This window comes from Cetorhinus maximus, chromosome 14 (assembly GCF_964194155.1).
Source record: "Cetorhinus maximus chromosome 14, sCetMax3.hap1.1, whole genome shotgun sequence".
Lineage (NCBI taxonomy): Eukaryota > Metazoa > Chordata > Chondrichthyes > Lamniformes > Cetorhinidae > Cetorhinus > Cetorhinus maximus.
Window position 1 is genome coordinate 110,978,211 of NC_135892.1, and position 22,618 is coordinate 111,000,828.

The window sequence follows — 22,618 nt, forward strand, 5'->3', positions numbered from 1 at the left end:
CCCTCCAACCCCCCTTCCCATTCTCTCCCTCCACCCCCCCTTCCCATTCTCTCCCTCCACCCCCCCCTTCCCATTCTCTCCCTCCACCCCCCCCTTCCCATTCTCTCCCTCCACCCCCCCCCTTCCCATTCTCTCCCTCCACCCCCCCCCTTCCCATTCTCTCCCTCCACCCCCCCCTTCCCATTCTCTCCCTCCACCCCCCCCTTCCCATTCTCTCCCTCCACCCCCCCCCCTTCCCATTCTCTCCCTCCACCCCCCCCCCTTCCCATTCTCTCCCTCCACCCCCCCCCCTTCCCATTCTCTCCCCTCCACCTTCTACATTCCCCCTCTCGATCCTCACCGTGCCCAGCGCTCTCTCCATCCACCGCTCTTGTTCCCGTCGCTCTGGCAGCCGGAATGCTGCTGTTCCTCCCCCTGTCCCCGGCTCCATTCAGGCTGCTCCTCCCGCTGATATCCGAGCGGCCCCGCGGGTTGGGGGGGGGGGTGATAAACCACCCGGACCTGTTTCCGGGACGGAACTTCCTGTTTAGGAAATAAATCACTTCGCACTCGGAAAGAAAAAAAATTCTCATCGATTTTCAAATATGCAAATTGTCTCCCTTCCAGATGTTGACATTGAATTGATAATTAGTGACAGTGGCTGTTGTTTTTTTTTAGTGGAAGGTTTGGGCGGGGGCGGAACGTGCGGCGCCGGGGCCGGTTGCTGGGGGCCGGGGGAGGGGAAACAGTGAGACACCGGGGAGGTGACAAAACCCGGGGCCGGATCGGCCCGATTAAAGCGATTAGTCCGGATCGGGAAGGCAAATTCCGTCTCAGACTGCCCAGTGCCGGCTTCTAGTGGCAGCGCGAAATAAACCCTCCGGAGCCGAGTATCGGAAAAGGGGGCATCGCTGGCTGATAATTACCCGATCCGGATCCTCCCCAAGAGCGGGTGAGGGCCGGTCGGCGGGGAAACCCGGAGCCGGATCGCTGCCGTGTCCTGGATCCGGATTGAATCGAGTTCCCCCCCCCTCCCGCCTCCCGGAGCTGAGTCCCGGATCCGGATTGGACCTCGTCCCGGTGTTGGGGGCCTCGTCGCTCAGGCCTCGGTTACCGTGCAGCGCGGCTCGGCTCCCCTCCCACACCACACACACCCCCCTCCCTCTCCCGGCCTCCACACCGGGCACTGCCGGTCCCCGAGGCCTCGGCTCAGGCCTCCTGCTTCTCCCCCCCTCACACACACAGACAGGCGGGCGGCCGGGCGGGCAGCAGCCGAGATGCTGCGGTCCCTCTGGAGCTTCATCAAAAGGCACAAGAGGAAATTCCTCTTCACTGGAGCTTTCCTGGGAGGTAAAAATAATCATGATAATCCAAAAATGTACCATACTCCTGGGAAACAGGAGCCAGAAACCTTTATTTCTTTAATTTATCATTTATTGTGACTTTGTGCATGTTGTTGTTGGTCTGGGTTTACTCCAGGGCTTTCACTTACAGTGTCTTTATATATCACCTTCCCCATCCTCAGGAACATCCCCAAGCTCTTTACAGCCAATGAAGTACTTTTCATTTGAAGCGTTGGTCACTCTTGTAATGTAGGGCAACGCAGCAGCCAATTTGCGCACAGCCAGCTCCCACTGCAACGTGACAACGACGCAGGCTACTCTGACGTCGATCGAGGAATACGTGTCGGCCCAGGAGATCGGGGAGAACTCCCCCTGCTCTTCTTCGAAATAGTATCGCAGGATCTTTTACGTCCTTCTTGCCATAACGTCTCATCTGAAAGACGGTACCTGGGACACTTTAGCACTCTCTCAGGGCTGCACAGCAGTGTCTGTCTGGATTTTTGTGTCCAGCTCCTGAAGTGGGACTTGAATGTACAACCTTCGAACTCAGAGGTGAGAGAGCTACCACCTGAGCCACAGTAGCGCTCCAGAAACTTCTAGATTCGTAAGATCTTACTTCAAGCCCACTCCCCAGACTGGTAGCATCTTAGAACGTAGAAGACCAATCTGCCCATTGTGCTTGCACTGGTTTTTTAAGAGAGATGTTTAGTCTCATAACCCAGTCTAACCCTGCAAATTAGTCCCCTTCAAGTACATGTCCAAGTACCTTTTGAAAGGTCCAGTGGAACCTGCTTCCACCACCCTAATATAGTGGGTTCCAGATTTTGCCAACCTTCTGTGTGAAGAAATTTCTCATTTCCTCTCTAGTTCTTTTGCCAATAACATAAAATCTAAGATGGCCCACTTGCAACAGAAAATAGTTTCTCCCTCCTTGCTCTACCAAAACCTTTCATTATTTTAAATAAAAGCAAAATACCGCGGATGCTGGAAATCTGAAACAAAAACAAAAATTGCTGGAAAAACTCAGCAGGTCTGACAGCATCTGTGGAGAGGAAGACAGAGTTAACGTTTCGAGTCCATATGGCTCTTCATTAGAATTAAAGAGAAATAGAAATGTGGTGAAGTATAAGCTGTTTAAGGGGGCTGGGACAGGTGGAGCTGGATAGAGGGCCAGTGATAGGTGGAGACAAAGGAGAGATTGCCAAAGATGTCATAAACAGAAGGTCAAAGGGGTGTTGACGGTGGTGATACTGGCTAAAGGAGGTGCTAATGGTGACATTAAAGGTAGAAAGCAGGATGAGCAAGTGACAGAGGCCCTAGTGGGGTGGGGGGTGGGGGGAAGGGATCGAAATAGGCTTAAAGGTGGAGATAAAACAATGGATGGAAATAAATTTTCAAAATAATAATAGAAATAGGTGGGAAAATAAATATATATATAAAAAATATAATAATTATTAGAAAAAAGGGGATCAAAAAGGGGGTGAGAATGGAGGAGAGTGTTCATGATCTGAAGTTGTTGAACTCAATATTAAGTCCGGAAGGCTGTAAAGTGCCTTTCATTATTTTGAATTATTTCCCCCCTTAACCTTTTTCTCTCTCAGGAGAACAATTTCAACCTCTCAAAAGCTGCCAAAATGAGCAATCGAGTGTCACCAGAAATGAGAGGGCACTGTCCCAACTTCAATCGGGATTTTATTATTCATGTTTAAAAGAAGACTCGCAGCGCCCACCTATCACTGAGACACCGTGCATACCACATGGCCCCATTCCATGGGTGGCTTGGGACAAGACTGGGACCAAGACCGGGAACAGAGGCAGGCAGCCAGACTGGCCCCTCCTGCTATGGACCCCCTCAGCCCTGGACCTACAAATTGCTGTTTTATAAGGTGGATTTTTAGTGGTCAGTAGATCAAAACAGGACGTCTCAAGGTGCTTTACAGCCAGTGAAATACTTTTAAAGTGCAGTTGCTATTGTAATGTAGCTTTTAATTAAGTGACAACCTGGGTTTTTTGGAATGAGGTGGCATAACAAGGTTTGCGTTGATTTGGTTCACTCCTAGGTGTGTACTTGCTGGGGAAATATGCTCAGAAGAAGATCCGGGATCTACAGGAGCGAGAAGCGGCTGAGTACATTGCACAAGCGCGACGGCAGTACCATTTTGAGAGTAACCAGCGGACCTGTAACATGACGGGTAAAAGCACCTCTTGTCACCATTTTAGAAAATCTTTCTTCCTGCCTGAAGTAAAATGTGATGACTCTGCACTCCAGAGTAGTCCAAAGCAACTGCTCCTGAAAATCACGCAGCCTCCTCGATGGGTGACATTATGGGGCCATATGTTCCTTCAGGGGCGTCAAACCACTAAAATTTACATTCCGGTAACCTCGCATTGAGCCTGCTGCGCCATTCAACAAGCTCGTGGTTGATCCGATTGTGGTTTTAGCTCCAATTTCCTGCCTGTTCCCCCATAATTTTTGACTCACTAGTCAATCAAAAATCCATCTAACTCAGCCTTGAATATATTCAATGACCCAGTCTCCACTGCTCTTTGTGGAAGAGAATTTCAAAGACTAATGACCCCCTGAGAGAAGAAATTCCTCCTTATCTCCATCTTAAGTGGGAGACATCTTATTTTTAAACTGTGCCCCCTGTTCTAGATTTCCCCCATGAGAGGAAACATCCTTTCAGCATCTACACTGTCAAGCCCCCTCAGAATCTTCTATGTTTCAATAAGATCACGTCTCATTCTTCTAAACTCCAATGAGTATCGACCAAACCTGCCCAACCTTTCTTCAGAAGACAAGCCCCTCATAAGACAGAAGTATTATGACAGCAAATACACTGTTTACTATTCTGCTAAGGTGGATTTGTGCCCCCTTAATGCCAATAACGTTGAATGTTAATTAAATAAGCTTTAAATGTTCCTAAGAAGAGTCATATTTGACTCAAAACATTAACTCTGTTTCTCTCTCCGCAGGTGATGCCGTACCTGCTGAGTTTTTCTGGCACTTTCAGTTTTTATTTAAGCTTTAAATGTTGTTTGATAAGGGAACCTGATCAAAATGTGCTTGTTAACTTCAGGCTGCAGATCAGTCACAGCAACATTTAAAGATGATTTTACATTAGAAACAGAACGTAAAGTCTGGACTATGACAGCATCGGGTACTAGGTGCGTTCTAATATAAAAATATATAAGTGGGGATGAAGTGACATAGTGGTAATGTCGCTGGACCAGTAATCCAGAGGCCCAGGCTAATACTCTGGTGTCACGGGTTGAAATCCCACCACGGCAGCTGGTGGAATTTAAATTCAATTAATAAATCTAGAATATAAGGCTAATCCCAGTAATGGTGACCCCCATGACAACTATCATCAATTGTCGAAAAAACCCATCTGGCTCACTAACCTCTTTTAGGGAGGAAATTTGCCGTCCTTACTCGGTCTGGCCTGTGTGTGACTCCAGACCCACAGCAATGTGGCTGACTCCTAACTGCCCTCCGAAATGGCCCAGTATGCCCCTCAGTTCTGGGGCTATTAGGTATGGGCAACAAATGCTGGCCTTGCCAGTGACACCCATATCCCATGGACGGATAAAGAAAAAATATATTTTTTACGTATTGAGTCAATTTTTGTTAACTGATAGATGACCAACAGAAGTAAAATTGTTTCCACACAGTGAGAAAGCCAGGTAACACAGAATTATATATTCTTCACAAATGCTCAGTGAGTTTATCCGCTGAGTAGCTGAATAATGCAGATCAAAAAGATCTGAAGATTGATCTCTGTGCTTTGCTGAATAAACTTGTTTCTGGTTTGTGGAGACTTGTAGTGTCCCTGGACCAATGAGAGCAAAGTCACCCAGGGTTCACACTCCTAGAACCAATGTAACAGAATGGTGTAGCAAAGGACGCCGTCTGCCCCTTCGAGTCTGTGTCAGTTCTTTCGAAGAACAATCCAGTTATACAAATAGTGGCTTGGTAGTAGGGAACTTGAGTATTGTTGAAAAGAGAGACATGTTTATTGAAGCTTTTCGTCTTGCACTCATCAGGACAAATGCAAGAATGCCAAGTTTCAGACAATCACAACAACTTATACTAGAGGAGTAAAAGATGCCGAATGGTTGGCAAGTGGACTCTGACTGGCCAAGGCACTACTAAGGTGAAGGCAATGGGGAACTATAAGCTTCCCAAGCTCCCAGGTAATGGCAATGCCTCGGCCAACCAGAGTCGACTTGCCAACCAATCAGCATCCTTTTCTCCTGTAGTATAGATTGTTGTGACCATTTGAAATTTGGTATTCTTGCATTTGTCCTGATGAGTGCAAGAGTAAAAGCTTCAGCAACATGTCTCTCTCACTCACTTCCTTTTCCAGAACTGCTTCATCCAATTCAGGGTCACGGGGAGTCGGAGCCTATCCCAATAGGCAATGGACGCTAGGCGGGGTACACCCAGAACAGGCACCAGTCCATCACAGGGCACATACTCACACCCACACCCACTGAGGGACAATTTACCGTAGCCAATCCACCTAAACCTTTGGACGGTGGGAGGAAACCGGTGCCACCCGGCAGAAACCCACGCAGACACGGGGAGAACGTGCAAACTCCACACAGATAGACATCCCAGGCCAGGATCCAACCCGGGCCCCTGGAGCTCTCTTTTCAGCAATTAACAATCCAGTTAGTTCCACTTGCACCGCAGTTTCCCCATATCCCTGCAATTTGTTTCTTCCTCAAATAGTTAACCAATTCCCTATTGAAGCTCTTGATGACAATCCATTGGGCCCAGCTGGGAAGTGCAGTTGTGGAATTGGGTTTGGCTATGACCAACCCCTCCCCCTTCTCTCCCCCAACTCTGTGTGGTCAGACCTGCTCGGGTCAGCTGCCAGGAGACTGCTGGCACCTGGCAAAGGGCTCAATAGCCTCCAGAGGAAAGGAGGAGAATTGGTTTTTAATTCATTTTTAGGATGTGGGCATCGCTGATAAGGTTGGCATTTATTGCACTTGCGAAGATGATGGTGGAACTTCTTGAACCACTGCAGTCCATGTGACTCATAAACTGGTGTATATATAAAATAATGTAAGCACCTCTGCCACTCTTATACAATTTAGCTTACTTCATGATATCTCATGTCTCATGCCAGCTAATTTTTATTTTTACACGGCACGTTCTTTAATACCTTCTTTCTCCCCTCCTCTGCTCACTTCTTGATCTCCCTACCTCACACACCATCTGTGCCTTCAGGGTGGCTTGATGAAGTGGCAGAGGCTTAAAACTATAAAGAAACACCAGAATGGAGACGTGATCATTTGCCTTGTCGAACATGTATAATTTGTCTTGTCATCGGAGCTACTGAACTTCATTATTCTCTGAGTAAACGTTCTGTGATAATTTGTGGTCTTTGCTCACCCTTCATGGCTTTGGAGTGAACCAATTCCCATGCAACAAGAAGTCCCGACTGAGTGGGAAAGCCTCCAATCAGCTCCTCATGTTTGTCTATCTTTGTATTCTCAGTGCTGTCTATGCTGCCGACCCTGAGGGAAGCAATCATGCAGCAGCTGAATTCAGAGAGTCTCACTGGCATGCTGAAAAACAGGTAATGCATGGGCTGGAGCGAAGACTTTCCTGTGAGTAATCAGTGCTGCTTTAACACTAATGGCAATGCTTGTGCACAAGGGGCATCCTTGAGTCAGCATAGTACACTGGTCAGAAGATAGTTGAGATAGTCCACAACAGATTTCCACGTCACTGACAAATTTGCAAGCATTGGAGCTGGTGCAGAGAAGAGCAACCAGACTGATTTTAAGTGCAAAGGAGAATGCTACAAATAAAGATTAGAAAAATCTAATTCTGTACAGTTTAGACAGAAGGGAATAGAGGGCTGGTGTGACAGGGTGACAGGAGGCTTGAGTCAAGTATAAACACTAGGATAGACCACTTTGGCCAAATGACCTGTTCCTGTGCTGCAAAGTACCCCACCTGGAATTCTGTAAGCAGTTCAGGGCGCTGCACCTTAGGAAGGATATATTGGCTTTGGAGGGTGTGCAGTATAGATTTATCAGAATGGTACCTGGACTCCAAGGATTAGTTACGAGAGAGATTACACAAACTAGAGCTGTATTCCTCCTTAACAGAGAAAGTTAAGGGGTGATTTGTTGAAGTTTTCAAGTTATTAAGGAGAACAGATAGGATATATAGAGAGAAACCATTTCCACTGGTTGGATAGTCTAGGACTCGGGGGCAGAGTCTAAAAATTGAGTGAAAAATTAGGAGTGAAATTAGAAAGCGCTTCTTCACACAAAGGGCCGGAGAAGTTTGGAACTCTCTTCCACAAAGGGCAATTGATGCAAAGTCACCACCCTCTGGATGAAAACATTTTCCTCACATTCCCTCTAATCCTTCGACCAATCACCTTAAATCTCTGCCCCCGGTAATTGACCCCTCAGCTAGGGGAAACGGGTCTTTTGCACTGCCTCTCGATGGGCTTGTTACATGCTGTCTGAAAAAGTTCTCTTGAATGCAGTTCAAGAATTTTGTGCCCTCTGTGCCCTTCAACACTCTTCATATCCCAGTTGTTATTGTGGTAGTTGAATTCTCCAACTAATACCGCCCAATGATTTTTGCACTCAGAAACCTGCCTACATATTTGCTCTTCTAACTCCCTTTCACTATTTGGGGGTCTATAGTACACTCCTAGCAGTGTGGCTGCCCCTTTTTTATTTCTGACTTCAACCCATATGGCCTCATTTGGTGCTTCATTTAGTATATCACCCCTCCTCACAGCTGGAATTGATTCTTTAACCAATAATGCTACACCCCCACCTCTTTTGTCTCCCTCTCTGTCCTGCCTGAAAATCCTATATCCCGCCTTTCCTGCAGTACACCGTGACTACACTTCAAAATTATTTAATCGGCAGTGAATCGGTCGTGAAGGGCACTGTACAAATGCAAGCCATTCTTTCCATATCCGATTTCCATTATCCGCTAGGGGGTCCTTTCAGTTATGGTGGGTAATTAAAGCACCTCTAGTATAAAGATTGAATGTGTCTTCGATGAATTGTAATGTTTTGCTTTTATGTCTTTTTTTTTTCCCAGACCTGCCAACAAGTTGGAGATCTGGGAGGACCTCAGGATTATAAGTAAGCCGGGTTTCTATTCCATTTGATTTATCCAGAGCTTGAAAGTGAATTGGGGATGCTGTTTTGAGGGTGATGAACCTGAATTGCCGGAGTTGTGCTGAAACCTGAGCATAATCGGGCTGTGTTCAGTTATAAGGATGGGCAATGATGAACATTAATATTTTCCACTGGTACAGATTGTCTTAAAGATTGGAACCCTCCACGTTGTGAGGGTGGGATGCAGCAAATATTATCCCGAGGAATATCGGTGGTGGAACTCCTACTTTTAATTTAAAATTGATTTTTGCTGATGAAAGTCTGCCCAAGATTTGGGGACGGGGTTCTTGGGTGTTTTTGGGGGCTTGGAGAAAACATTGGTGGAACAGCAGTCAGACCTATAAAGAAAATTGAAATGTTGCAGTATTACACCCCCCAAGTAGTGCTTCTATTTACACAGCTCACTGAGAGCCTTTGTTAAAGCTGCACTCTGATATCAGTCGCACTTTGGTATAATTGGATATTGTTCCCTAGTTTTCCACAAACTGTAGATCTTTGTCACAGGAAAGATGTACTCTGCTCAAACTCTTATTCTTCTTTTCTTCCTTCCGCCACTCCCCCCCACCACCCCACCCCCACTCCCCCCCTACCCCACCCCCACTCCCCCCCTACCCCACCTCCACTCCCCCCCTACCCCACCTCCACTCCTCGCCCTGTTCTGCCCTCCACTCCCCAAGGTTTCAGCCGGAGCATCGTGGCTGTGTATAGTACCTGCATGCTGGTGGTCCTCTTACGGGTCCAATTAAATATCATCGGAGGGTATATCTACCTGGATAATGCAGCAGTTGGCAAGAATGGCACTGTAAGTTCACCCTGGCAATGTATTGAACAGAGAGTTAAAAGGAAAACAATCTACAAACGCCTGAAAATCAAAACAGAACAACAGAAAATGCTAGAAATGTACAGCAAATCCCATCAGGCAACCCTGAAGAGAAAATGTACGTCAACAGTGACTTCCATTTAATATAGTAAAATGCCCCAATGCGCTTCACTGGAGTGTTATTAAACAAAATTTGATACCAAGCCAAACAAGGAGCTCAGATCAGATAAGGCTTAGAGAGATAGGGTTAAGGAGGATCTTAAGGGAGGAAAGAGAAGAAGAGAGGTTTAGGGAGGGAATTCCGGAGTTCATGGTCATTACGACTGCAGCTGATGTTAATGCTGAACAAGCCAGATCTCAGTTTAAACTCCGCCTTGTCTGATCGTAATCTTTTTTCTGTTTTGTAGAAACGAGGAGGGAAAGCTACTGAATGCAAAAGCGCAGGACTTCAGTGCTATCTTTTAAAATTTGGAGAATTAAAATGTTTCTTAAAAGAAAGAAAAGATAAAACTTAAACACACACATGAGATAAAAGATACACACTTAGAAAAATCATCGAAAAATAACCCCCACAATGCTTTATCAAGGGGACACAACTATCATTTTGGCAACGGCCCTTCTAGATTCTTAACCTTAAAATCCGGGAAATATTACCCAAACCGAGAAATTGCTTTCACTTTAAACGGAAGTGCAATCCACGACTTCCTAGAACAACAACTCCACGCGGATGTGGTTTTTCCAAAGGGGGATTGAAAAATAAAAAGCTTTCACAGGATGAATAGCCTCCTGGCCCAAAACTGAGTTACTTTTTCCAATTAAAAGACTTTCACAGCTTTTCCAGCACACTCCGAACATGCAGGAGTTGGCTATCAGCAGGACTCCCCCCCCCCCCCGCCACTAAACCCCCCCACAATGGCAACTCACTACAGCTGAAAACCCATTTTCATAAGCACCCTTTTCAACCTTTTCATCTTAGTTCTCCATTGTCTTCAAATATCCCTTTGAAAACTCAGGTTCCCAAATATTAAAACCTTTCATGTTCCCATTATTCCCCTCTTTTGGGTCAATAACATTTAAAAGATCTGCCCCTGTTTACACACGAATCTCCTGTAAAATGAAATTGTTCCTTGAGACTCCTTTGAAATGCAGCAGAATTCAGATCTACTCTTTTTCCTTGTAAGTTAACACCCACCATAAGGCCTCATTACAAAATGCTAGAAGAAAGCGCCTTTAGTCTTTCATCCCTTAGATTTCACAGGCAATCTGACTTCAACAACTTCTCCTTTGGTTAACCCTGGATGCACGCAGACACAGCTTTACCCTTACCTACACAAAATATGTACATAAACACAGAAATATAAAAATACATACATATCATCACAATGGCCGAGACAACTGAAGGCACAATTATTAACAGTGAGGTAACTAAAATCAGGGATATGCAAGAGCCAGAATTGCAGGATCTCTAGGATTGGAGGAGATTACAGCGGGTAGGGATGCGAGGTCTTGTGATACAGTGAGTAGCGTCCCTGCCTCTGAGCCAAAAGCTCTGGGTTTGAGTCCCGCCCCAGGACTTGATGGCCAAGGAAGGCGCATTCATAACATGGCCACACAGGTTGAGTATCAACCTGCAAATCCTTCCAGCACACGCCAATGGCGGACAATAAGAGCGGGAGATATTCCTGGTCAGCCATGTGATGGAAAGAAAGTTGGAGCCTCTACCATCACTATCCAGAACTCCAGAATATAACGCGTATGTAAAAGTGCATGTTGCCACAGCAGCTCAGACTCCCTGAGTAAATTGTAACTCACCAACGCAGTGATAGAGAGAGACAAGGCGTTCTTGACTGGTAAGGGGATCACAGGTTACAGGGAGAAGGCGGGGAGAATGGGGTTGAGAAACTTATCAGCCAGGATTGAATGGCGGAGCATACTTGATGGGCCGAATGGCCTAATTTCTGCTCCTATGTCTTATGGTCTAAGGCTGTGGAAGGATTTGAAAACAAGGATGAGAATTTTAAGAAACGTTTTGGGTAGTGACTCTTTGCCAGAATGCCTTGTTGAAAAATCTGAGCCCAAACATTAATCTATCTTTTCTCTATACAGATGTTGACAGGCTTGATGTATATTTCCAGCATTTTGTTTTATTAAGCGTGTTTGGGTTCTGGTAGGTTCCAGTACCCATTCAGTGTTCAGCATTTTCACCTTGTGTTTAATTCACTAGAAAGGAACCATGCAGAAAATAATTCTTCTACTCTTCTGTCAGGCGTGTTAATGGCTGATTGATAGTTTTACAGACCTAATATCCAAAAAATCACTTGTTAATCCGTATGTAAGGGGAGAAGACAATATAACCACTGCAGTACTTAATCCTGCCATGAGGTGGCACTGGAGCCCAAGGCCCATATCTGTGAGCATTGAATGGACTCACCACACAAAATAACTGGGTGGCAGTAATCCCTGTATCAGTTTCTGTAGCCCCCTCACCTTTGGGCCAGAAAGTTGTGGGTTCACGACCCATTCTAGAACATGGGCACGTAATCTAGCCTGCAAAGAAAGTGCTGCATCGCTCACCTGGCCAAGGTCAGAATCTGCTTCACAAGCATAATACTGCGGATGCTGGAAATCTGGAATGAAGTGCTGGAAATACTCAGCTGGTCGGGCAGCATCTGTGGAGAGAAACAGAGCTAACAGTTCAGACCGATGACCTTTTGCCAGAACTGAAACATTAACTCTGTGCCTCTCTCTCCAGAAATGTGGCCTGACCTGCTGTGCATTTCTGTCATTCGTTTTTTTCTCCTTTTATCAGAATCTCCTTGTCCACCAGGGCAAGCGGGGGGGGGGTTCCCGAAGTGTCCTAGCCAATATTCCTCCATCAACCAGCAGTCTCAGAAATGGTCACTCGTCACATTCTTGTCTCTGGGATCATGCTGTAGGCAAACGTCTGCCTCATTCATAAACAACAACAGCCAGTGCACTTGCAGGCTGATTTCATTTTATTTGAAACATATTGGGATTATTGCCATCCAGTTATTTTGTTTTTTGAGTCCACTCAATGCTCACAGATATGTACCTTGGTGTCCAGAGCCACCTCATGGCAGGATTAAATACTGCAGCGGATGTAATGTCTTCTCCCCCTCACATCCTGCAATGCCTGATGAACGAGTGACTTTCTGGATACTGGGTTCATGAAATTATCAATCATTAACACTCCTGACAGGGCTTGTTGAAGAGTTACCTCCTCCATGGGACCTTGCTCGTGGATTAAATTATCAGACTGCTTATCCCACAGGCAGTACTAGATGAGCAGAGACTTCCTCCAGTTAAAAATTGGGAAGACTGAAGCCATTGCTTTCAGCCCCTACTCCAAACTCCGTTCCCTAACTCCCGACTCCACCCCTTCCCTTGGCAACAGCCTGAGATGAAACCAGTCTGTTTGCAACCTTGGTGTCACATTTTGCCCCAAGGTAAACTTCTAACTTCATATTCGTCCCATCTCTAAGACTGCCTATTTCCACCTCTGCAACATTGCCCGACTTTGTCCCTGTCCCTGTCTCAGCTCATTTCCTGCTGAAACCCTCGTTCATGCATTCGTTACCTCTAGACTTGAATACTCAAACGCACTTCATCTGACCCCCCCCACACTCTACCCTCTGTAAAGCTGAGCTCAACCAAAACTCTGCTGCCCGTGTCTTAACTCACACCAAGTCCCGTTCACCTATCACCCCCGACCTCGCTGACCTTTGACTTGCGCTCAAGCCGCATCTTGATTTTAAAATTGTCATCGCTTGTTTTCAAACCCCTCCATAACCTCCGCTCCCTATCTCTGTAGTCTCCTCCAGTTCCCCAATCCTCCGAGATATCAGCACTCCTCTAATTCTGGCCTCTTTTGTATCAGCCACCTAGACCCTAAGCTCTGCAGTTCCCTCCCTGAACCTCTCTGCCTCTCCATCTCTCTTTCCTCCTTTAAAGGCGTCTTTAAAAATGACGCCTTTAAGCAAGTTTTTGGTCACTGGACCTACCATCTCCCTACGTGGCTCGGTGTCATATTTTGATTTTTAATGACCCCATGAAGCGTCTTCAGACATTTCATTATGTTAAAGGTGCTACATAAATATAAGGTGTTGTTGTATATACATGGTCTTAGAGATGGCATGAGTATGGGGTCGGAAGCTTATCTTGGGATCAGCTGTGAAACCGAGGTTGCAAACAGTCTGGCTTAATATCAAACTGTTGCCGGGGAGAGGGATGGGGGTCAGCAGCTAGGGAGAACGGAGCATGATTTAAGTTGCTTTTATTGTGGTAAGATACGTAATAGGTGCTTTAACATTGCAGATGTGTTCTTTCTGCCGCAGCTTGTCGTCAGCCAGTGTTACTGTGTCACTCACATTGTATCTGCTTGTGCCACAGGCCCCGCTAGCTCCTCCTGAAGTGCAGCAGCAATACCTGTCGAGTATACAGCACCTGCTTGGAGATGGTAAGCGTGCTTGCTGGGTTTGTCTTGTGCCAGGATATTTCGGGTACTAACTGGGTACAGTAGCATAGCACTCCTGGACTAATGAGTTTGAAATCCACCAGCTCGGCTGTGGAATTTAAACTCAATGACTTAAATAAAACCTGAAGTTAAAAAGCTTGTATCTATAATAGTGACTATGAAACTTACCAGATTGTCAAAAAAATGAACATCTGGCTCACGAATGTCCTTTAGGGAAGGAAATCTGCTTCCTTTGCCCAGTCTGGCCTATATGTGACTCCAGACCTACAGCAGTGGGTCTACTGGGAAAAGGTGGGGAATGGGACTTGCTAAATTGCCCTCTCAGAGAGCTGGCACAGATACGACGGGCTGAATGACCTCTGCCTGTGATTCTATATGACTGACTTTAATTGCCTTCTGAATGGCCCAGCAAGCCACTCAGTTCATGAATGGATTAAAAAAAATGAAATCCAAAGGCATGGTGCTGTTTTAATCGAGCACTTGGTTGGATGCTGCGTGTGATTATTACGTGTAGTGTTCGTCACCATAATATAAAACATCAGTGGGAAGAGGAAGTCTCTTTGCCAAGGCACCCCCACCCCCGCCAACAACACCAAAAAAAAATCCTGACTAACCAGCTGGCAATGAGCGAGTCTGGTACGTAGAATTGCTCTTGAGTTTCTGCAACAACTAGTCGGCTTGCATGGCGTAAGCTGTCCCATCGCTCTGCAGCTGAGGAAGTGCAAGATTTGGGATGAGAGTAGTGAGGCCTTACCTGTTGGAATCCTGCTTTCACTGGCAGGACAGCCAGAGAACACAGATTGAAGATTATTGGCACAAAAGCCAAGGGGGGGCAGAGGAGAATGATTTTTTTTTGCATAGTGAATTATTACACTCTGGAATGCACTATTAGGCTGGTGGAAGCAGATTCAATAATCATTTCTAAAAATGAATCGGTTATATAATTGAAAAGGGGAAATTCGCACAGATATGAGGAAAGAGAAGAGGAAGGTTTGACTAATTAAGTAGCTCATTCAGAGAGCTGGCACGATGGTTCAAGTGGGCTTCTTTTGCACTGGACAGTCTTCTGAATCCGTACTCATAACTCTTGGGTTCAGTGACAGGACATGATTAAGTGCAGAGACACAGCTAACTGCTTCTGAGCTCTCCACCATTGGATGGGGCTGTGTCCACACAGTGGTCCAGAGTATTGTGACGACAGATCCACACTTTTGTGCTCCTCACACTTTTCTGGTGAGCATTGCTCCTTATGAGGATTGTCTAATATCTGCAGCCACACAAGAGTATAAAGAGCAGGAGCCAGGACCTGCCCAGTCATTTAGTAAAATCACTGCTCACCTACCTCAGCACCACTTCCCACACTATCGCTTGATTCCCTTCGTATCCAAAAACCTATCAATCTCTAACTTGAATGTACTCAATGACTGAGCATCCACAGCTCTCTGGAATTCCAAAGATTCACAACCCTCTGAATGAAGAAATTCCTCCTCATCTCAGTCTTACATGTTTATTGCAAGGGGAATGGAATATAAAAGTAGGGAAGTTTTACTACAGTTGTACAGGACGTCGGTGAGACCACACCCGGAGTACTGTACACAATTTTGGTCACCTTGCTTAAGGATATAATTGCATTAGAAGCAGTTCAAAGAAGGTTCACTCAACTGAATCCTGGGAGAGGAAAAGTTAGACAGGTTGGGTCTGCATCCTTTGGAGTTTAGAAAATTGAGAGGTGATCTTATTGAAACATATAAGATCCTGAGGGGACTTGATAGAGTTTACCCTTGTGGGAGAGACTGGAACTAGGGGACACAATTTAAAAATAAAGGATCTCCCACTTAAGATGGAGATGAGGAGAAGTTTTCTCTCTGAGGATCATTAGTCTGTGGAACTCTCTTCCCCAGAGAGCAGTGGAGGCAGGGTCATTGAATATTTTTAAAGCTGAGTTAAGTAGATTCTTGATTGACAAGGGAGTCAAAGGGCATAGGGGATAGACAGGAAAGTAGAGGTGAGGCCACAATCTGATCAGCCATAATCTTATCAATTGGCTGAGCAGGCTCGAGGGGCTGAATGGCCAACTCCTCCTAACTCATATCTTTTTTTTATTCGTTCACGGGATGTGGGCTTCACTGGCTGGGCCAGCATTTATTGCCCTTGAGCAGGTGATGGTGAACTGCCTTCTTGAACCGCTGCAGTCCATGTGGTGTAGGTACACCCTCAGTGCTGTTAGGAGGGGAGTTCCAGGATTTTGACCCAGTGACAGTGAAGGAACGACGATATATTTCCAAGTCAGGATGGTGAGTGACTTGGGGGGGACCTTCCAGGTGGTGGTGTTCCCCATCTATCTGCTGCCCTTTGTCCTTCTAGATGATAGTGGTCGTGGGTTTGGAAGGTGCTATCAAAGGAGCCTTGGTGAATTCCTGCAGTGCATCTTGTAGATGGTACACACTGCTGCTACTGTGCGTCGGTGGTGGAGGGAGTGAATGTTTGTGGATGTGGTGCCAATCAAGCGGGTGGTGTCAAGCTTCCTGAGTGTTGTGGGAGCTGCGCTCATCCAGACAAGTGGGGAGTATTCCATCACATTCCTGACTTGTGCCTGTAGATGGTGGACAGGCTTTGGAGTGTGTGGAGGTGAGTTACTTGTCGCACAATTCCTAGCCTCTGACCTGCTCGTGTAGCCACAGTATTTATATGGTGAGTCCAGTTCAGTTTCTGGTCGATGGTAACCCCCCAGGATGTTGATAGTGGGGGATTCAGTGATGTTAATGCCATTGAACATCAAGGGGCGATGGTTGGATTCTGCCTTATTGGAGATGGTCATTGCCTGACACTTGGGTGTGGCACGAATGTTACTTGCCACTTGTCAGCCCAAGCCTGGATATTGTCCAGGTCTTGCTGCATTTGGACATGGACCGCTTCAGTATCTGAGGAGTCACAAATGGTGCTGAACATTGTGCAATCATCAGCGAACATCCCCACTTCTGACCTTATGATGGAAGGAAGGTCATTGATGAAGCAACTGGAGACGATTGGGCCGAGGACACTACCGTGAGGAACTCCTGCAGCGATGTCGTGGAGCTGAGATGACTGACCTCCAACAACTACAACTATCTTCCTTTGTGCTAGGTATGACTCCAAACAGCAGAGAGTTTTCCCCCTGACTCCCATTGACTCCAGTTTTGCTAGGGTTCCTGGATGCCACACTCGGTCAAATGCTGCCTTGATGTCAAGTGCAGTCACTCTCATCTCACCTCGGGAGTTCAGCTCTTTTGTCCATGTTTGAACCAAGGCTGTAATGAGGTCAGGAGCAGAGTGGCCCTGGTGGAACCCAAACTGGGCGTCAGTGAGCAGGTTATTGCTAAGCAAGTGCCGCTTGATAGCACTGTTGATGACCCCTTCCATTACTTTACTGATGATGGAGGGTAGACTGATGGGGCAGTAATTAGCTAGGTTGGATTTGTCCTTTTTGTGTACAGGACATACCTGGGCAATTTTCCACATAGCCGGGTAGATGCCAGTGTTATAGCTGTACTGGAACAGCTTGGCTAGGGGCGCGGCAAGTTCTGGAGCACAAGTCTTCAGTACTATTGCTGGAATATTGTCAGGGCCCATAGCCTTTGCAGTGTCCAGTGCCTTCAGCCATTTCTTGATATCACGTGGAGTGAATCAAATTAGCTGAAGATTGGCATCTGTGATACTGGGGACCTCTGGAGGAGGCTGAGATGGATCATCCACTCAGCACTTCTGGCAGAAGATTGTAGCAAATGCTTCAGCCTTATCTTTTGCACTGATGTGCTGGGCTTCTCCGTCATTGAGGATGGGGATATTTGTGGAGCATCCTCCTCCAGTGAGTTGTTTAATTGTCCACCACCATTCGCAACTGGATGTGGCAGGACTGCAGAGCTTAGATCTGATCCATTGGTTGTAGACTCGCTAGCCTTGTCTGCTTATGCTGTTTGGCACGCAAGTAGTCCTGTGTTATAGCTTCACCAGGTTAACACCTCATTTTTAGGTATGCCTGGTGCTGCTCCTGGCATGCCCTCCTGCACTCTTCATTGAACCAGGGTTGATCCCCTGGCTTGTTGGTAATGGTAGAGTGGGGGATATGCCGGGCCATGAGGTTACAGATTGTGGCTGAGTACAATTCTGCTGCTGCTGATGGCCCACAGCGCCACATGGATACCCAGTCTTGAGTTGCTAGATCTGTTTGAAATCTACCCCATTTAGCACGGCGGTAGTGCCACACAACACGATGGAGACTATCCTCAATGTGAAGGCGGGATTTCATCTCCACAACGACTGTGCGGTGGTCACTCCTACCGATACTGTCATGGACAGATGCACCTGCGGCAGGCAGGTTGGTGAAGATGAGGTCAAGTATGTTTTTCCCTCTTGTTGGCTCCCTCACCACCTGCCTCAGACCCAGTCTAGCAGCTATGTCCTTTAGGACTCGGCCAGCTCAGTCAGTAGCGGTGCCACTGAGCTACTCTTGGTGATGGACATTGAAGTCCCCACCCAGAGTGCATTCTGCACCCTTGCCACCCTCAGTGCTTCCTCCAAGTGGCGTTCAACATGGAGGAGCTAAAACAAAAAGTGCTGGAAAAACTCAGCAGGTCTGACAGCATCTGTGGAGAGATAGACAGAGTTAACGTTTCGAGTCCGTATGACTCTTCTTCAGAACTAAAGAAAAGTAAAAATAGTGAAATATATACTGTTTGCCCCTTAAACAGTATATATTTCATCGTTTTTACTTCTCTTTAGTTCTGAAGAAGAGTCATATGGACTCGAAACGTGAACTCTGTCTATCTCTCCACAGATGCTGTCAAGACCTGCTGAGTTTTTCCAGCATTTTTTGTTTTTGTTTCAGATTTCCAGCATCCGCAGTATTTTGCCTTTTTCAACATGGAGGAGCACTGATTCATCAGCTGAGGGAGGGCGGTACGAGGTAATCAGCAGGAGGTTTCCTTGCCCATGTTTGACCTGATGCCATGAGACTTCATGGGGCCCGGCGTCAATGTTGAGGACTCCCAAGGCAACTTCTTCCCGACTATATACCACTGTGCTGCCACCTCTGCTGGCTCTGTCCTGCCGGTGGGACAGGACATACCCAGGGATGGCGTTGGTGGTGTCTGGGATATTATCTGTTCGTATGTAAATGGTCAACTCCTAATCTTGAGATTATGCCCCTAGTTCTAGACGCTCCAGCCAAGGGTGACTAAGTCTGTCCAATTGTACCCCATTAAGCAATTAACAATGTTATAAGTTGCAATGAAACCACCTCTCATTTAAGTCCAGAGAATATGGGCCCTTAATACTGAATCTCAGCAGCTCTCAACCAAACTATCCCTTGGCAGAGAGTGAGGTCTGGTGTTGATGGTAATCTTTTTGGGGGTGGTGCAGAGGGTAATGATATCATTGCAATTCTCCTTTATTTATCCAAGCATTTCAGGAGAGAGTTTAGACCAGGCTGAGTCAGACATGTTAAAGTGGCCCTGTGTGTTGGCAGCTGGGAGCATTGCCGGTATCTCCAGCAGTGGCTCGCTACAGCCATGGGAGCAGGAGCTCCCACAGCCACCATGGATAGAACCCCTTCCCTGACCATTGCTGATGCTGGGAGAGCTGTCAACTGAGGTCTGGCCTGCTGGAAAGCACCTCTGGTCTACCTCTGAGTTTCTAATGATAGATGTTTTTGTTCTTGTATTTAGGTTTGAACGAACTGATTACAGTGGTGAAGAAAGCTGTGCAGAGTGTGATTGGAAGGTAAATATAATGGCGCCTGGCAATATTCCGCTTCTGTGCCCAAACAGGCTGGAGTCACAAATCTCGTACTCTGATTTCAGCCATTTCCACGTTGTCCTGCATTTACAAAAGACTTGAACAACAGAACTTGTATTTAAATATCACCTGTCACAACACTGGGATATCCCAAGCCTTTTACAGCCAATGCAGTGCGGTCATTGTTGTAATGTAAGAAATGCAGCAGCCACTTTACATGCAGCAAGCTCTTACACAGCAATGAGATAATGACCGGATAGTCTGTTTTTGTATGTTGATTGAGCTAAACATTGGCCCAGGACACCAGGGAAAACTCCAATGCTCTTCTGCAAAATAGTGACATTGGATCTTTTACATGTACCTAAGGGGATAGATAGGGATTTGGTTTAACGTCTCATCTGAAAGACGGTATCTCCGCAGTGGAGTGTCAGCTTTGATGTTGTGCTGAAGCCTCTGGACTGGCACTTACAGACACAACCTTGTAACTCTGAGATGAGAGCACTACCCACAGAGCCACGGCCAATGAAGTAGGAAGTCTGAAAGGCCGATCTGATTTTTTGTGATGTTGGGAAGGATACCAGAGACGTTGGATTAATCTGCTGCATCATTCAATCCCAGGCTGGCTGATAAATCACAACCTGCTGAAAGTTGATTTCGAAAGTATCTGTATGTTCAGATAAGATTTCGCAAGCATTACAATTCCACTAGCTTTCCCTTGTTTGCAAAGGAGAGTCACAGCAGCCTAGATGTCCTGGTTGCTGTTATTTTAATGTCAGTTTTAATTCAGACAGGCTGAGAGTGATATATATTTTTGCTCAACAAGGGACATGGGGTCAAGGCAGGTGGGTGGAGTTTAAGCTACAGAGCAGCCATGATCACGGTGAATGGCAGAATGGCCTCCTGTGATGACGCAGTGCAGTAGATTTTCATCTTTCTTTCCGGACCATCGAGCATCACCTGACTGAGACAAGGAGGGAAAATCCAGCTTGGGTTGGGTTGCCAACTCTGCTGGATTGTCCTGGTGCATCCAGGAGCTGAACATCATTCTACTGGACAATGCTGCGAGCAAAATTATGGGGACATTTTAAAGAAGTGTTTTTCCTTTGAACATTTTTGTTTGTCAGTTGTAAATGTATTGAAGTTAGAGAGAATAAAGACTGTTTAACTGAACAGGGCTAATGGAAGAGTAGGGTCAAGCGATGCAACCTCCAGGAATATGTCCAGCCAGAATTGGCAACCTGTAATGGAAATCAAAGATCTCCCTTGCTATTAAGTTTTTTTTCAGTAGTCTGTTCATGATTTTCCCTCTCCAATAGACAGTTGTATTTGCACCCATCCTGTGGTCTTTCTAAATATCCATATACTCACAGGAGTACAGATACATAAATCATTAAAAGTGGCAATGTAAGGTAAGAAGGCCATAAAAAAACAAAGCACTGGGTTAATTTCTATGGTGATATATTGAAAGGCAGCAAAGTTGTGCTAAACTTTTATAGAAACCTGTTTAGACCACGGGGGAGTTTTACGGCCCCTCCCACCAGCGGGATTTTCCAGCCCTGCCGAGGCCAATGGATTTTTGAACAGCTCGCCACATTTTCCAACCTGTTCCCGCTGTGACGGGGCCGGGGAAATTCCACTTTCGGCGTACTGTGCACAGCCCTGGTCTCCATATTTTATAGAAAGGATATCGAGGCACTGGAGAAGGTGCACAAAATATTTTCAGGATACCAGAATTGAGAGGGTCTAGTTCTCAGGAAAGACTGAACAGGCTAAAGCTCTTCTCTCCAGGAAGAAGGTGGAGGGCCGACCTGATGGAGGCCTTTAAAATTATGAAAGGGTTCGATAGGAAAGACATAAAGATGCTATCACTTGTGAGGGAGACCTAAACTAGGGGTTGTAAAGAATTTTTTAATTTATTCCTTCATGGGATGTGGGCATCACTGGCAAGGCCAGCATCTGTTGCCTTTCCCTAATTGCCTTTGAACTAAGTGTCTTGCTAAGCTATTTCAGAGGGCAGTTAAGCGTCAATGACATTGCTGTGGAGTCACATGTAGACCAGACCGGGTAACGACAGCTGATTTCCTTTCCTAAAGGGCATTATTGAACCAGGTGGGGTTTCTGTTTTAAGACAATCAGTGATAGTTTCCTGGTCACCATTACTGAGATTAACTCGCAATTCCAGATTCTTTTATTATTTGACTTTCAAGTTCCACCAGCTGCCATGGATTTGAACCCAGGAGGATTAATTAGCCTTTGTCTCTGGATGACTAGTCCAGTTACACTATCACGACGCCACCATCTCCCCTTGAAATTCACTGGGGGATTCAGGGGAAACTTTGTAACACAAAGAGGCGAGACCACAGGGAGTGGTCGAGGTGAATTGTCCAAATGCATTTAAAGGGAAGCTGGATAAATCCACGTGGGTCAGAGAAAGACAGATCAGCCATGACCTTACTGAATGGTGGAACAGACTTGAAAGGCCAAGTGACCCACTCCAGCTCCTAAGTTCTATGTTCCTAAAGAAATAGAAGGTATATTCAAAGACTGAAATGAAGAGGGATGGAGCATAAACACCCGTTTCTGTGCTGTAAAGACGTCGTGAGTCTATGTAATACAACTGCGTGTAGTTCTTTGTGAGCTGTGTCTTGTACATGTGTCTTGTACATGTGCCTGAGTTCTAATGCCCACTTTGTTTCTCCACACAGTGTGTCCCTGAAGCAGTGTATGTCACTGCAGGAGCTGGAACGGTATCTGGGTGAAATCCGGCAGCTGGTAGAGTACCGCGGTCAGCCTGGTGAGCCAGAAACAGGCACCACCAGCTCCCCGCTGTGTTGGTATTTAATTCCCAATGAGGAGAGCACCTTAGCCTCCCAGGTACGGTTTGACTCTGTAAACGAGCACTAACGCCAATCGGGTACCGATCAGGACAGCTTGCTGCAAGACCGCTCTCTATTTCCTCAGTTATTCTCCTCCCTTGCTAGCTCTTTGCTAGGGCACAGCCCTCTAGTCCATCACTTGACTTGCTATTGTGCATTT

The 22,618-nt window shown here is 46.3% G+C and overlaps 2 protein-coding genes across 4 annotated transcripts in view; one reads left to right on the forward strand and one right to left on the reverse strand.

Annotated features, from left to right (window-relative positions):
* The window catches only part of adat2 (adenosine deaminase tRNA specific 2), a 29,508-nt gene extending 28,999 nt beyond the window's left edge, over positions 1 to 509 (reverse strand). For all 3 annotated transcript variants that reach the window (XM_078557482.1, XM_078557480.1, XM_078557481.1), the window contains exon 1: positions 341 to 509. In XM_078557482.1, the coding sequence (XP_078413608.1) occupies positions 341 to 430 (90 nt within the window). In that variant the 5' untranslated portion in view covers positions 431 to 509. The remainder of the gene's footprint in view (positions 1 to 340) is intronic.
* Positions 510 to 861: 352 nt separating this feature from the next.
* pex3 (peroxisomal biogenesis factor 3) overlaps positions 862 to 22,618 on the forward strand; it is a 29,996-nt gene continuing 8,239 nt past the window's right edge. Inside the window, exons 1-8 of the mRNA XM_078557483.1 lie at positions 862 to 1,329; positions 3,383 to 3,514; positions 6,835 to 6,916; positions 8,416 to 8,459; positions 9,173 to 9,297; positions 13,726 to 13,792; positions 19,513 to 19,567; positions 22,288 to 22,456. Coding sequence (XP_078413609.1) covers positions 1,257 to 1,329; positions 3,383 to 3,514; positions 6,835 to 6,916; positions 8,416 to 8,459; positions 9,173 to 9,297; positions 13,726 to 13,792; positions 19,513 to 19,567; positions 22,288 to 22,456 — 747 coding nt within the window. The 5' untranslated portion in view covers positions 862 to 1,256. The remainder of the gene's footprint in view (positions 1,330 to 3,382; positions 3,515 to 6,834; positions 6,917 to 8,415; positions 8,460 to 9,172; positions 9,298 to 13,725; positions 13,793 to 19,512; positions 19,568 to 22,287; positions 22,457 to 22,618) is intronic.